A 14,506-nucleotide genomic window follows, 5' to 3' on the forward strand; every position below is an offset into this window, starting at 1 on the left:
ACACTTGAATGAAAATAGTAGTTTTCAACTTTCAATATTCACAAGGAATTCCTTACTGCCCAATGGAGAGCGCACGGCTCCATTTTTTGTGGATATCACGTCCCTGCCGTTCAGCCTCACAGGCTGTGGAACCGTGCAGCATGGTCGCATGTCAGAGCGGTCACAGGGAGCATGCAGACATAATGGCCGCCTGCATCGCAGATTGCAGGAGTGAGGAGAGTTTTTTTTATTTTTTGGGCACATTATATGCGCAGAGGGCACCACTGGGGGGTACATTATATGCGCAGAGGGCACCACTGGGGGGTACATTATAACTACTGGGACCTAAATGGAAATTACTACTGATTAGGAAGGGGGCCTAAATGGGGAGGATTACTGAATGGTGGCAGAAAAGGAGGCATTATTACTAAACAGAGTAGTTGTGTTCTGTGTATACAATTATGCAGAAACAAGTTGTGGTCAGAAGTCATCATAGTGATCTGGGCAGGATTCAGGAAGAAAAGAAACACTCCAGTCAGCGGAGACATCACCTGTAAGTCACTCTAAGTGTTATTATTGGTAATTCTGGTCGTGGCATACAGTGAGGCGTGGTTCTGTAGCTGGCTACCCACGAAGCGCAACTGGACTTTACCACACCGAACTGCAGGTTGTTTCTATCCATATAAATCATTATTACCTATTCCAATACTCTGTTACTTATTTTTCAGTTTATGGCGGTAACTTATTAACCACTTAAGGACGCGGCCTATTCTGGCCTTCAGGGCGTAGCGTTTTTTTTTTTTCTTTCGAAAGCCGTAAAAGTCTGTATTTTTCCCATCTGCAAAGTCTTACGATTTATTTTTGCAGGACTGGTTATATTTTAAAATGGCAGAGTTTTGAAGTACATATGATGTATTTTAAAAAATTGTATTCACTTTTTGGGGGAATGAATAGAAAAATACAACAAATTTTTAGGACTTTATTTGGATTTAGTTTTTCTTACAGCTTCACTTTGCAGTATAAAAAGACACGTTAACTTCTGAAAGTCTACAGGACGGCCGCGATATCAGATGTATATATAGTTTATGTTTCACTACTTTTACACAATAAAAAAACTTTAGTTTTTTGTGTTGCTACTGTATATCCTAAGGGTCAGAACTTTTTTATTCTTCTGTCGAGTGGAGCCGTGGGAAGGTTTATAGTTTGCAGGACGAGTTGCTGATTTTATTGGCAGCATTACTGCACACATACAACTCTTTAACTGCTTCTTAAACCTCATGCACACGTCTGTATCCGATTTTTCGTCTGCTAAATAAACGGATCTTTGAAAAAAGGATTGCTTCAGTGTGCCTTCCATTTATTTCTCACGCCCATCAATAGAAAGGTTTATTCTTACCCCGCCCAAAAAAAAAAAAAAAGAATAGAAAAGAAAAAAGGACCTGCTGTGAAATTTGCAGATCGGGCACATGCCTCCGTGAAACAACCAGATGTGTGTGTGGCCCCACTGACTTGCATGGGTCAGGGCAATATCGGATAGGATACTGAAGGAAAACAGTCATGTCTGCGGGATACTAATTAGCTGCATTTTTTTAATTTTTTTTAACATAATGCATTTTCCAAAGATTTAAAAATAAATAAAAAAAAAGGTTTTAAAAAAAACTTTTGTCCTATTCATGGACTTGAACTTCGCTGAAATTGACAGCACATTAAATGCTTCTGTATCGCAGTAAATCATTCCTGACAACACTATGTACCAAGATGGCAGACTACCATGACACCCTATCAACATGTTGCAAGGAGGGCCCTATTGGTGTGACAGAGAGCCCTGCCAACCACTAATATGCCACATTTACTAATGACTGAGGCATGTAAGGATTAGGCAGAAATGGTGTTCTGTCCGATCTCTGTTGTAAGGGCTCTTTCACATCTGCGTTATTGTCTTCCGGCATAGAGTTCCGTCGTCGGGGCTCTATGCCGGAAGAATCCTGATCAGGATTATCCCCATGCATTCTGAATGGAGTGAAATCCGTTCAGGATGCATCAGGATGTCTTCAGTTCTGGAACGGAACGTTTTTTGGCCGGAGAAAATACCGCAGCATGCTGCGCTTTTTGCTCCGGCCAAAAAAAACTGAAGACTTGCCGCAAGACCGGATCTGGAATGAATGCCCATTGAAAGGCATTGATCCGGATCCGGCCTTAAGCTAAACGTCGTTTCGGCGCATTGCCGGATCCGACGTTTAGCTTTTTAGAGTGGTTACCATGGCTGCCGGGACGCTAAAGTCCTGGCAGCCATGGTAAAGTGTAGCGGGGAAGCAGCATACTTACCGTCCGTGCGGCTCCCGGGGGCGCTCCAGAGTGACGTCAGGGCGCCCCACGCACATGGATGACGTGATCGCATGGCACCTCATCCATGCGCATGGGGCGCTCTGACGTCATTCTGGAGCGCCCCGGGAGCCGCGCGAACTGTAAGTATACCGCTCCCCCGCTCGCCGCTCCTACTATGGCAACCAGGACTTTAATAGCGTCCTGGGTGCCATAGTAACACTGAAAGCATTTTGAAGACGGATCCGTCTTCAAATGCTTTCAGTACACTTGCGTTTTTCCGGATCCGGCGTGTAATCCCGGCAAGTGGAGTACACGCCGGATCCGGACAACGCAAGTGTGAAAGAGGCCTTAGAGTATATTACGGGCACAAGTGGGAGAGTGTAAATGAAGAATGCTGCTGTTCTAAGGCCCCATGCACACGGCCGTTGTTCACGGCCGTGTGCGGGCCGTGGAACCGCGGCCTGGATCCCTCCTGAGAGCAGGAGCGCACGGCGTCACTGGTTGCTATGACGCCGTGCGCTCCCTGCTGCCGGCACAGTACAGTAATACACTGGTATAGATCATACCAGTGTATTACTGTACTGTGCCGGCAGCAGGGAGCGCACGGCGTCATAGCAACCAGTGACGCCGTGCGCTCCTGCTCTCAGGAGGGATCCAGGCCGCGGTTCCACGGCCCGCACACGGCCGTGTGCATGGGGCCTAAGCGGGAGAGTGTAAATGAAGGTGGGCGTTTCCTCCATAATGTTGTTCCCACCCACTCCTGGCAATCTGCATTCCTGACGACCTTGTGAGGTCACTCGATCATGTGACCCCTGTTTTCAGACTTCCAAACACCAAAACACTTATTCGATTGAATTATGTTTAATAACTTTGGAGCCCACACCTTCAACCTCGTACATTTACGTCAATTTGTGCGAACTGTATAATTCCCATGACATATATACAGCTACTAAAAGCTATGATTGAATTGCTAGCAGTAAGGGGACGGAGGGGTGGTAACCAGTTTGGGGGGGGGGGGGGGTGTACCTGCACAGACTCACTGTATGCAATCAGTGCTGCCATTTTCACTGCAGGGACACCCCCCCCAACTAGTAACACCCCTCTGTACCCTCACTGCAGACTGCTAGCAATTAATTCACAACTTCTAGTAGAAGTATTATAGGACTGGCACAACATAGAGCCATAGGAATAGATGTTCCAGAATTGCGGTATTACATGGGGAATACATGAAGCTATTAAAACAGGAATGTCAGGAGTGGTGACAGGTCCTCTTTAAAGGAGGTGGCCGTTCTGGGACATTGATGGCATATTGCTAGGATGAGAGACCCGCACCTAGCTAGAGAAAGGGGCTCCTGAAGCGCAGCATGCTTTCCATTCAACTCTAGAGGTTCTGAAAAAAAGCCGAACAAGTGCACTTGGCTATTTTCTGAAGTTCCATAACCCTGGGTTCACACCTGAGCGTTGCGCAAACGCGCGTTTTTGTCGCGCATTTTTATGCGCGTTTTTTGTAATAGTAAACGCGCGTTTGACGCGCGTTTGTGTGATTGACTACAGTGTCCTATGGCCACAAACGCGCGTCAAAACGCCCCAAAGTCGCTCATGTACTTTTTTGAGCGTCGGGCGTTTTACAGCGCGATCGTACGCGCTGTAAAACGCCCAGGTGTGAACCATTCCCATAGGGAATCATTGGTTTCTCCTTGTTGAGCGTTTTACAGCGCGTAGGAACGCGCTGTAAAACGCTCAGGTGTGAACCCAGCCTAAAGGTGACCGGTGAGTGCATCGAGTATGTGTGGCCACCTCTCCATTCATCGCTAAGGGGCTGCTGGAAATAGCTGAGCCAGCGCTCGCCTATTTCTGGAACTCCTCTTTTGGCAAATGGAGGATGGCGGCACATACACGGCTGATATCTGATCACTTTGGGGGTTTCTGCTCTGGAGATAGGAGCGGGTCCCAGAGGGACCCACACCTGGCATTTGTGGCTCAGTGGTTAGCATTGGTGCCTTGCAGCGCTGGGGTCCTAGGTTCGAATCCGCCCAAGGACAACATCTGCATGGAGTTTGTATGTCCTTCCAGTGTTTGCGTGGGTTTCCTCCAGGTTCTCCGGTTTCCTCCCACACTCCAAAGACATACTGATAGGACCTTAGATTGTGAGCCCCATTGGGGACAGTTGGATGCTAATGTCTGTAAAGCGCTGCGGAATATGTCAGCACTTTAAAAGTGCATAAAAAAAAATTAACAAGAAAATGTCCCAAATGAGAATATCCTTTTAAAAGTTGACCACTAAAATGAATGCATTCTTTGCAGCAAATTTCAGCAGGAGATGCGGTTAGGGAGGGCGTCCATAAGAAAACACTACCTGTCTGTCGGAGAAGGTCCAGGCATCCTTTAGGTGTACACGGGATGAAGCAATCTCCGAGGTCCCCCCTGGCCAGCTTTCCCGCATTAATGCTGGTTAGCCTACAATAATACAAATCATATAGAAAATAATGCAATGAAAGCACAATCTCCATCAGCTGTACATGACAAACGGGTTGTCTCACTTCAACAAGTGCCATTTATCATGTAGAGAAGGTGAATACAAGGCACTTACTAATGTATTGTGGTTGTCCATATTGCCTCCTTTGCTGGCTGGATTCCTTTTACCATCACATTATACACTGCTCGTTTCCAGGGGTTACGACCACCCTGCAATCCATCAGAGGTGGTCGTGCTTGCGCAGTATAGGAGAGTGATGTCCTCTCTGGTGGCCAGGACTGCGGGAGCAAATACAGGCACGCATAGCCAACTCGTATCAGCGCTGAAGCGGTGTCCGAAACCATGATGACGAGCCGTGTATAACGTGATGGAAAAATGAATCCAGCCAGCAAAGGAGGCAATATGGACAATCACAATACATTAGTAAGTGCCTTGTATTAACTTTCTCTACATGATAAATGCAGTTTGCTGAAGTGATACAGCCCCTTTAAATATTGATGACCCATCCTCAGATTAAGTCATCAATATCTGATCAGGGAGGCGCCACTTCCTTGGTCTGTGAAGTCACGTGACCTCTATGGAGATTCAGTTCCTTTCAAGTGAATGAGCCTGAGATGCAATACCAAGCACAGCCACTATACAATGTACGGCGCTGTGCTTGGTGTACTTTGGCAATGCTACAGTGTTTGACCCACGCCAATCAGACACCGACGACTTAGCCCGAGGTCTCACAATCATTGCTGGTCACGATACACTTTTCAGCACTGTTGGGACTCACCCGTCCACATCCTTGGCAGGCGATACGGCGTTGGTGACTTTCTCGGTGTCAATTTTGTGCTCCGAATCCAGGGGCAGCTGAACGATTAACCCATGAAGCGCTGGATCCTCGTTAATCAACTTTATTCTGCTCAGCACCTAAAATACATGTTGGGGGTTGTTATCCGGAGCCATTTACGGATGCACTCAGTCCATATGGACAAACCACACGTAATACCACCAGCGTGGTTGCAGTCTCCGGGAACTGCATGGGATCACTACAGCTGTATCCATCGCTATATTAATGCTTGGAATTTAAGATTCTGCCGTTGGGAACTATTCTGCACATTGCTGGGGGAGAGGAGGGTGTCGGCACCGGGTGGTATATACTTCGGGAGACTGGGTTAACCCACCGGATATAATACGGCTGTGAATAAAGGTGCCCGTACACCTTCCGTAGCCATCGTTTAATTGATGGCATATCATTGATGGCGGGTCCCAGAGGTGTGAACTGCACTCACCTCCAAAACAGGGCCCCCAAAAGTAACATGCGTGGCCACCCTCCATTCACTACCATTGAAGTTCAGAAAACAGAGTGCAGCCTCTGCTATTTCCGGCAGTCCCATAGCTGTGGTCACGCTTGCACAGCGTGCTCTACATTCACAGTTAGGGCTCATGCACACGACCGTATGCCCTCCGAGACATACGGTCCGTGAGCGGGCCATATGTCCCGGATCGGCATACATCGTGTCATAGGTTACTATGTAGTCAATGGGCAGAAAGGAGAAAACCTTTCCCTACGGGCGTAGAGATTCAAAATGCAGCGTTCTTCCCTTCCCCAACATCACCTGGGGCAGAGGAATTCGGAAGTTCCCCACACATATAACAGTTATCCGGGTTCTGCAGACTTCTCTGTTAGGTGTATACACGTGCCTTTGTAACTGGGATGCTGAAGTGCTGTCCGCATCCGTAGTTCCGTGGCCCCGCAAAAAGATAGAGCATGTCCTATTCTCGCCGGCAATCACGGACAAGAATAGGCATTTCTATCATAGGGCCGGCCATGTGCGGTGCTCAAAATGCGCAACGCACGCGGATCGCAAAACAATTATGGATGTGTGAATGGACCCTTATATGGATGCATAAATGTGCCTGTAATACGCCCGTGTAAAGCTGGCCTTCCCCATGGCAGCCCACAGACTGATTGTGCCGAATTTCAGTCGTTGCCCCTGCGAGTCCACCCCACCGTGGAGGCTCGTCGGCATCTTGCAGCGTCTGCAGAGGATTTGAAAATGGTGTATGGATTACAGCAGTGCCCGAGCTGTGGATCTCCATCCGTTAGGAGACTATCACTCCCAGCATGAGGCAATCACAACATAGCTTGGGAGTTGTAGTCTTGCAGCAATTGGAGACCCCTAGTCTTCGGGTACATGCCGCTCGCTGTGTAAGACTAGGCTGGAGTGATAGATCTCCTCCACAGTCAGAAGTTTAGACCATCTGGACAGTTTTGGTTACCTCGGCCTCTGTCGCAGTCCTGGGCAGCTTGATATGGTTGGCGTTAATACCAATCTAGAAAAGAACAAAGAGCGAGTCAAACGCTATTACATGAACCAGCAAAGCTGCACCAATTCTATTCAACCTGAGGCATCTCCACCATTGCGTATGTCCTCACTTCCTGACTCGTGGGGTGGTCGGTGACGTGCTGCTTGTGGTCACACCACTGCTGAAGCCAATTATTGGCTGCAGCGGATCATGTAACCATGTCCATGCACCGCTGAATGTAACCAGTGCGGCGACCGGAAGATGGAGGCAGCACGGAGGAGCAGAGCGGAGGGGAGTAGGCAAGTATTTAAAAGAGGTTTTCCAAGTTTTTTTTTTTTTTTTAACCGATGACCTATCCTGGGTGTCTGGTGGGGGTCAGACACCCGGGATTAAAAAAAACTCCTGGAAAATCCCTTTAAACTTCTGTTTCAGGAGGCAGGCTGCGGCATTAGATAAAATGTAATTATTACAGGAATACCCCTTTAAGTGTCGTATGCTGAGCAGCTCATGTCTCTGATTCTCTCACCGTGGATCGCTGTGCGACTACATGTAATAAACAGGTTACTGACGCGTTTATTGCTGCGTGTAAGATGACAATCAGTTATTTTGTAGTTGTGCCTTGAACTTTGTGCTACAGACAGGACCGATGGACGTCCCTCGATCTCTCGTGCACAACAAGACCTAAAAATCCCTGGGCGCAGGAGAAACCTGGATGTTTTTGCAGCGGAGAACGTCATTACCCACCAGGCCAGGTTGGTGTACTTATCCTATGGCAGGACAAACACCTACCTGAACAGAATACAGGCAGCAAGGTATCTAGAGCTGGAGATGGGATACAACAGGTCCCCAGAACCACAATCGGTACTGGCTTTCCAGCAGTGGTCTGTGGCGGATCTCCCACTCCCAGCATGCTCTAATAGATGGGTGTTGTAGTTCCAGCAGTCAGAGAGCTACTATTTCCAGATCATTGCTCGACAGCACAGATATAGAACAATAAATCATGTATATTGGTGTATACTGAGATTCCATAATGTGTTGCACGTACAAAGGGCCATGTTCCCAGTGGCTGCACCCGCTCTAGTGACCCCACTGTACAGACAGGAGGTCAGAGGGTGCGCCCACACCGCCGAAATAGCTGTCAGTGAACGGCCCGCTGACGGACAGGCTGTAACAAATACACAGACCGAGTCAGACAGGAGGTCAGTTAGACTTAAGGACATGGGCCTACAGCTACGGAGTGACTTCCAGCCACCTGTATTTAATGAGGCCATTAACACATATATGGATTTGGTGAAAAAAGGGCGTACAGCGCATTAGGCACGATGAAATCTAACATGAACGAAAACGAAAAAGAGGGCTCTGAGGGACCTGTGTGACAGGAAGGGTGTTATGGAGCCATCGGAGTTATGGACACCACTGATTATATCGCTGAGATCAAGAGGCAATTACGTGATACTGAAGCGTAGAGAGAGCTGGACTCTGATCCACACTTTACTATTAGGCCTCTTTCACACGACCGTCCCCCCCCCCCCCCCCCGTTTGGTTGCGTATATGGAACACAAAAAAAGGGAACCTATTCATTTCAATGGTTCCGCCCCAAAAAACTGAATGTACTCTGTATGCATTCAGTTTCCGTATTTCCGTTCCGTTGATAGAACATGTGCTACGATTGCCCGCAAATCACGTTCCGTGTTTCCATCCAAGTCAATGGGCCCGCAAAAAAAAAAAAACGGAACACATACGGAAACGCATCCGTATGTCTTTTGTATCCGTTCCGTTTTTTTTGCGGAACCATCTATTGAAAATGTTATGTCCAGCCCAATTTTTTCTATGTAATTACTGTATACTGTATATGCCATGCGGAAAAACGGAACGGAAACAAAAAACGGAACAACGAATCTGGAAAAAACGGCACGCAAAACACTGAAAAAGCCATACGGTCGTGTGAAAGAGGCCTTATGTGTAGGATGAAAATCCTTGTTGATAATGCTTTTGCAACTGATCTCCTCGATGATAAACTACACAAGTTTTTGTTGGTAGCACATCCGGCGACACCCATTCTGTACATTTTACCCCAGGCCGCCCCATAGTATCGGGCATAGAGTCGGTATTTTCACCAGCAGCTACCTTTTTGGACAAAGCCCTCAGGCAGTATGCTATAACAGCAAAATCTTACGTGAGGGACACCACAGATTTTTTTAATAAGCAGTGGAATACTAGGGGGGGGGAGGGGCTTATTATTGCCTCTTGAGGTCACGAGCCTCAATACGAGTATTGAACACAGCGAAGGAATGGAGGCGATCGAATGGGCCTTACAGAAAGATATAGTTTATTGTAAGTTGAGGTATTTTTTTCTCTCTTTACTGAAGATAGTACTCACATGCAACTATTTCCTTTTTGAAGATACTTATTATGTGCCGCAACGGGGGACCGCAATGGGGTCCAATGTGGCCCCGACATATGCAAACATATATATGACTCACTTTGAAGAAACGTCGGTGTACACATGCAGCCATTTCGCATTTGTGAAGGGCTGGATGAGGTATATTGATGATATTTTCTTCATTTGGACCGACACGGTAGAAAAACTGATGGATTTTCCCCGATACATAAATTCAGTACATCAGGAACTCCAATTTACCTTGATACACTCACAAACAGAGCTACAACTTCTTGACACAACAGTGTTACGATTTTATTAAATTTGATACCCAACCCGGTTGTGATTTTCTGATATGTTTTTCTCTCTCTCTTTTTTTAGGCAACACTTTGGGTGCAAGCTGTGGGCATAACTGGGAATCGCTTCCCCAAGGGATTATAGAGTCTACCAAGTCAGATGAGAGGCCCCAAAGACGGGCGGTATTATTTATTGTTGTCTTATAGGGGTACACCAAGATAGGTAACTTATTGGAAATGTTTCCACTGGTTTAGCTTGAGGTGGGTGGCTTAGTTCTGAAACTACATTGTTGCTGAGACCGCTCTTTAAAGGGCTATACTGGTTGGACTGTCTTGAGGAGAGGCGGTCAGTCTATTGATCCTGGATTTCAGTCCAGTATGAACGTTCACGATATGATAAGCGTTTCCCCACGGGAGTGGGATGACGTTTCCACTGAATAAGTGGGTGTACACCTAATTAGTGGCAGTATTCCCCTCATAAACTGAGGGTCACGCCCCATTTTTTTGGGTGTGCACATAGATTGTCTGACTTAGACAGCTGGGGACATTTCTTCACCGAAGTGGGAGATGTGTCCCCATCTCAGTCATGTGTGAACGCTGCCTATAGATCTGGGTCTCAGCAGCAAATTGATCCCCCTCAAATCTAAAACGGATCGTAATTACTGTATTGTACAATATCCTGAATGGTGTCCAGAGGAGCACCGTATAAGGTTAGATCATGTATATTCAATTACCACTGATTAATTGGGATATGGAATCACACTGAGGGTTAGGCCTCATGCACATGACCGTAGTTCGAGTCCGCATCTGAGCCGCAGTTTTTGCGGCTCGGGTGCGGACCCATTCACTTCAATAGGGCCGCAAAAGATGCGGACAGCGCTCAGTGTGCTGTCCGCATCCGTTGCTCCGTTCCGAGGCCCCACAAAAAAATTAATAAAATAATATAGCATGTCCTACAATAGGCCGCCCGTTCCGTAAATCGCGAAAGGCCCACGGGCGGCTTCTGGTTTTTTTGCGGACCGCAAAAACGGAACAGTTGTGTGCATGAGGCCTTAATATCATGTGCACTGTGCATCACCTGATGTATAGGTTAAAGGGTAATGATTGATCATGGATTTGAATAGTGATTGCGTGACTGATTTGCATGATGATCATGTGGCCATTGAGCATGTGACCATTTGCATGGTGATCGTGTGACCAGTTTGCATATAGTGGTCATGTGGCCGATTTGCATAATGATCATGTGACCATCAGTCATGTGATTGCATTGAGCATGTGGTCAATTTGCATAATGATCATGTGACCATTTAGGATGGTATATGCATTAGTGTACACACACACACACATACATTGAGAAAGACCGAGAGGTCGAAACATCGCAATTTTTGGTGAATAAACCAGCATGAATTGTAGACCGGCGAGTGCCGCAGCTTTATCTTTGATTTATTCTCAGCAGCCATGCAGTGATCCGGAGGATCGCGGGTGTCGGGGAGCAGGTAAGTGTGCTCTAGAGGAGGGGCCCAGGCATTGTGGGGGTCATTATAGGGATTGGATAACCCCTTTAAGTTTTCTCTAGAAAATGGCGCTCCCGGGACGTGCTGGAGTCCCCTGCAGAGTGGGCGCCTGGGGCAAACCAGTGAAAGGGACCGGCACTGCAGACCCTTTATTTGCTGGATCAGTGAGGGGTCCCTGGGGGTCAGATGCAGGGAGAGGGCTCACATGCTGGCGCTGCCCCGGACAGACTCATCTGAAGCAGAAAGTGGCCAGACTGGCAAAGACAATAAAAATGAAGAGTACTCGTCGTTACCTCGGAGGCGGCTTTCAGCTTCACACTGATGTACAGGTTAGAATCCTCTCGGTCTCCCACCTATTGGAGGATGAAGAAGAAATGGATTCAGATATGTTTTCAATGTGACGTCGAGATGGTAATGGACTGGGAAAGCTCACTCACAGGTGACGTCAGGGTGGTCGCCCAGCGCCCCAGACCTCTGAGCGCTTAAAGGGCTATTCTGGTTGTTCCACGTTACCTCCTATGCCAGCCCTCCAGCTGTTCCGAAACTACGACTCCCAGAATCCTCCTTTTACTTCTATGGTAGTTACAAGAACTGCCGAGCAAGTGTGCATGCTGGGAGTTGTAGTTTCACAGCAGCTGGAGTGCCGGAAGTTGCTGATCCCTGCCCTATCTTGTGGATGACTACTGGACTGACAGGGGTGCGACTGCTAGGACCCCCCAAAGATCATGACAATGGGTACCTTGCACCCTTCTGAGCCCCCTGAAAACAAAGGGAGCGGCAGGTCCAGTATCCAAACTGTTGCTCCATTCATCTCTATAAGAGATCCGGAAAGATCTGAGCGCTGTACCCGTAGAGATGAACGCATGCATGCTCAGCCTGCCACGCCATTCATTTCAAGGGGCTCCAAGGGGTACCCTTTCTTGTGCTGGGACCCCCCACCCATCTAATAGAGAGGATAACATGGTGGACGCCCATATTGCAGCATGACATTCAGGTTTCTAAGAAAGCTTGGCCGTACCCCACGGGCGGCTGTTCCGGCGGCCGCACTGGCTGACAACCATCATACCCAGACAAGAGTTTGATCAGGAGGGTTATTCCCTTCCTAGCGAATGCTGTCAATTTCTAAACTTTGGGGTTCAACCGCTAGGCCCCCAAATATCCTGAGAATAAAAGGGCCACAGCGCTAATTTAGTGCTATGGCTTCTGCACAGTCTTTCCCTAAAAAAAGCTGCACTATTGGCCACAGGTTGTGCAGGTAGGTTCAGCGTGGCCCCGTTTACTTGTACAGAGGGTAGCCGGCGCGCAGCTCTGCAGGGGACGCGGTGCTGAATCAGGGCTTCCGCCCCCCATATTCTCAGGGTGCAGGAGGACCCATCAGGTGGTGGGCTTCAGTTACCTCTTGTCAGCTGCAGGATCACAAGCCGGTATGGGCCTTCATCCAATATGGCGGTATAAAACCTGCACGAAAGCAACCGCTACACAAACCTGCACAATGGCCAGACCTGGACGGAACCCGGCGTACTTCTCCTGCATGGCCGCAACTTCATTCTTCAGACGCTCTCGGACAAGTCTGTAAGAAATCACGTAAGAGCAGGCTGCATTAGTAAAGGTGACGCTACATGGCACCACGACATTGTGCGCCCGCTGTATCAGGGGCCCATAATAACGGGTTCACTGGAAAGCATCACCACTCTTGTAACTGGTGCGGCTGCTTGTTCTCCGTTAGAGAGGAGCTCTCACCTCTCCCGACGTGTCTGGTTCAGTAAGTACTTGCACTCCCCATGTAATAACTCTAGGGCCGATGGCGTGCTGTTCCTCTATTATTCCTACTAGAAGTTTTGAAGGAATTGCTAGCAGATTGCAATGAAGGTCCAGATGGGCGTTACCAGTTAGGCCTCTTTCACACGGGCGTTGCAGGATAATGTGCGGGTGCGTTGCGGGAACACCCGCGATTTTTCCCGCGCGAGTGCAAAACATTGTAATGCGTTTTGCACGCACGTGAAAAAAAAATCTGCATGTTTGATACCCGAATTTCTTCACAGAAGTTCGGGTTTGGGTTAGGTGGTGTTCTGTAGATTGTATTATTTTCCCTTATAACATGGTTATAAGGGAAAATAATAGCATTCTGAATACAGATTGCAAAGTAAAATAGCGCTGGAGGGGTTAAAAAATAATAATTTAACTCACCTTAATCCACTTGATCGCGTAGCCGGCATCTCCTTCTGTCTTCATCTTAGCTGTGTGGAGGAACAGGACCTGTGGTGACGTCACTCCGGTCATCACATGATCTTTTACCATGGTGCTGGATCATGTGATGACCGGAGTGACGTCACCACAGGTCCTGTTACTGCACACAGCACAGAAGACAGACAGAAGAGATGCCGGGCTGCGCGATCAAGTGGATTAAGGTGAGTTTAATTTTTATTTTATTTTTTAACCCCTCCAGCGCTATTGTACTATGAATTCTGTATTCAGAATGCTATTATTTTCCCTTATAACCATGTTATAAGGGAAAATAATAATGATCGGGTCTCTATTCCGATCGTCTCCTAGCAACCGTGCGTGAAAATCGCACCGCATCCGCACTTGCTTGCGATTTTCACGCAACCTCATTCATTTCTATGGGGCCTGCGTTACGTGAAAAACGCACAAAATAGAGCATGCTGCGATTTTTTCACGCAACGCATAAGTGATGCGTGAAAATCACCGCTCATGGGAACAGCCCCATAGAAATGAATGGGTCGGAATTCAGTGCGGGTGCAATGCGTTCAATCCGCGCGAAATACTCACCTGTGTGAAAGGGGCCTTAGGAGTGTCTCCCTGCACAGTCTGCACTGATTGGATAACTGGTAACACCCATCTGGACATACAATAGGACATCATAGGGTCATAAGAATTGTTTATCCGGAATGGTTATTACTTGGGGAATGCAAGTCGTTAAATGTCAGGAGCGGCGACAGATTCTCTTTGAAGCGCTCAAACACATTAGATGCCGAACCGGTCAACTGTCTAAGGCGTATGGGGTCCACCCAACTATTCCTGACGGAAGGACTGGACAGGTTGGATTTCCACATGCCCAATCCTTTGTTCTTAGGTTGCAGCGCTGGGGTTCTAGGTTCAAATCCAATCATGCATACTGCCTGCATGCGTCGCTGCCCGGGGCTCTTCGTGTCTGTCCCTGCAGCGATGACTTCCCCGATTTTCTCACGTGACCACTGAGGATGGGGAGAAGCGGCAGCATT

At 47.8% G+C, this 14,506-nt stretch overlaps 1 protein-coding gene across 1 annotated transcript in view; it reads right to left on the reverse strand.

Annotated features, from left to right (window-relative positions):
• MTHFD1 (methylenetetrahydrofolate dehydrogenase, cyclohydrolase and formyltetrahydrofolate synthetase 1) overlaps positions 1 to 14,506 on the reverse strand; it is a 58,535-nt gene that overhangs the window by 41,298 nt on the left and 2,731 nt on the right. Inside the window, exons 2-6 of the mRNA XM_044272165.1 lie at positions 12,750 to 12,834; positions 11,558 to 11,617; positions 7,048 to 7,101; positions 5,558 to 5,694; positions 4,661 to 4,761 (exon numbers count right to left, since the gene is read on the reverse strand). Of these exons, the coding sequence (XP_044128100.1) occupies positions 4,661 to 4,761; positions 5,558 to 5,694; positions 7,048 to 7,101; positions 11,558 to 11,617; positions 12,750 to 12,834 (437 nt within the window). The remainder of the gene's footprint in view (positions 1 to 4,660; positions 4,762 to 5,557; positions 5,695 to 7,047; positions 7,102 to 11,557; positions 11,618 to 12,749; positions 12,835 to 14,506) is intronic.

Source organism: Bufo gargarizans, chromosome 11 (assembly GCF_014858855.1).
Source record: "Bufo gargarizans isolate SCDJY-AF-19 chromosome 11, ASM1485885v1, whole genome shotgun sequence".
Lineage (NCBI taxonomy): Eukaryota > Metazoa > Chordata > Amphibia > Anura > Bufonidae > Bufo > Bufo gargarizans.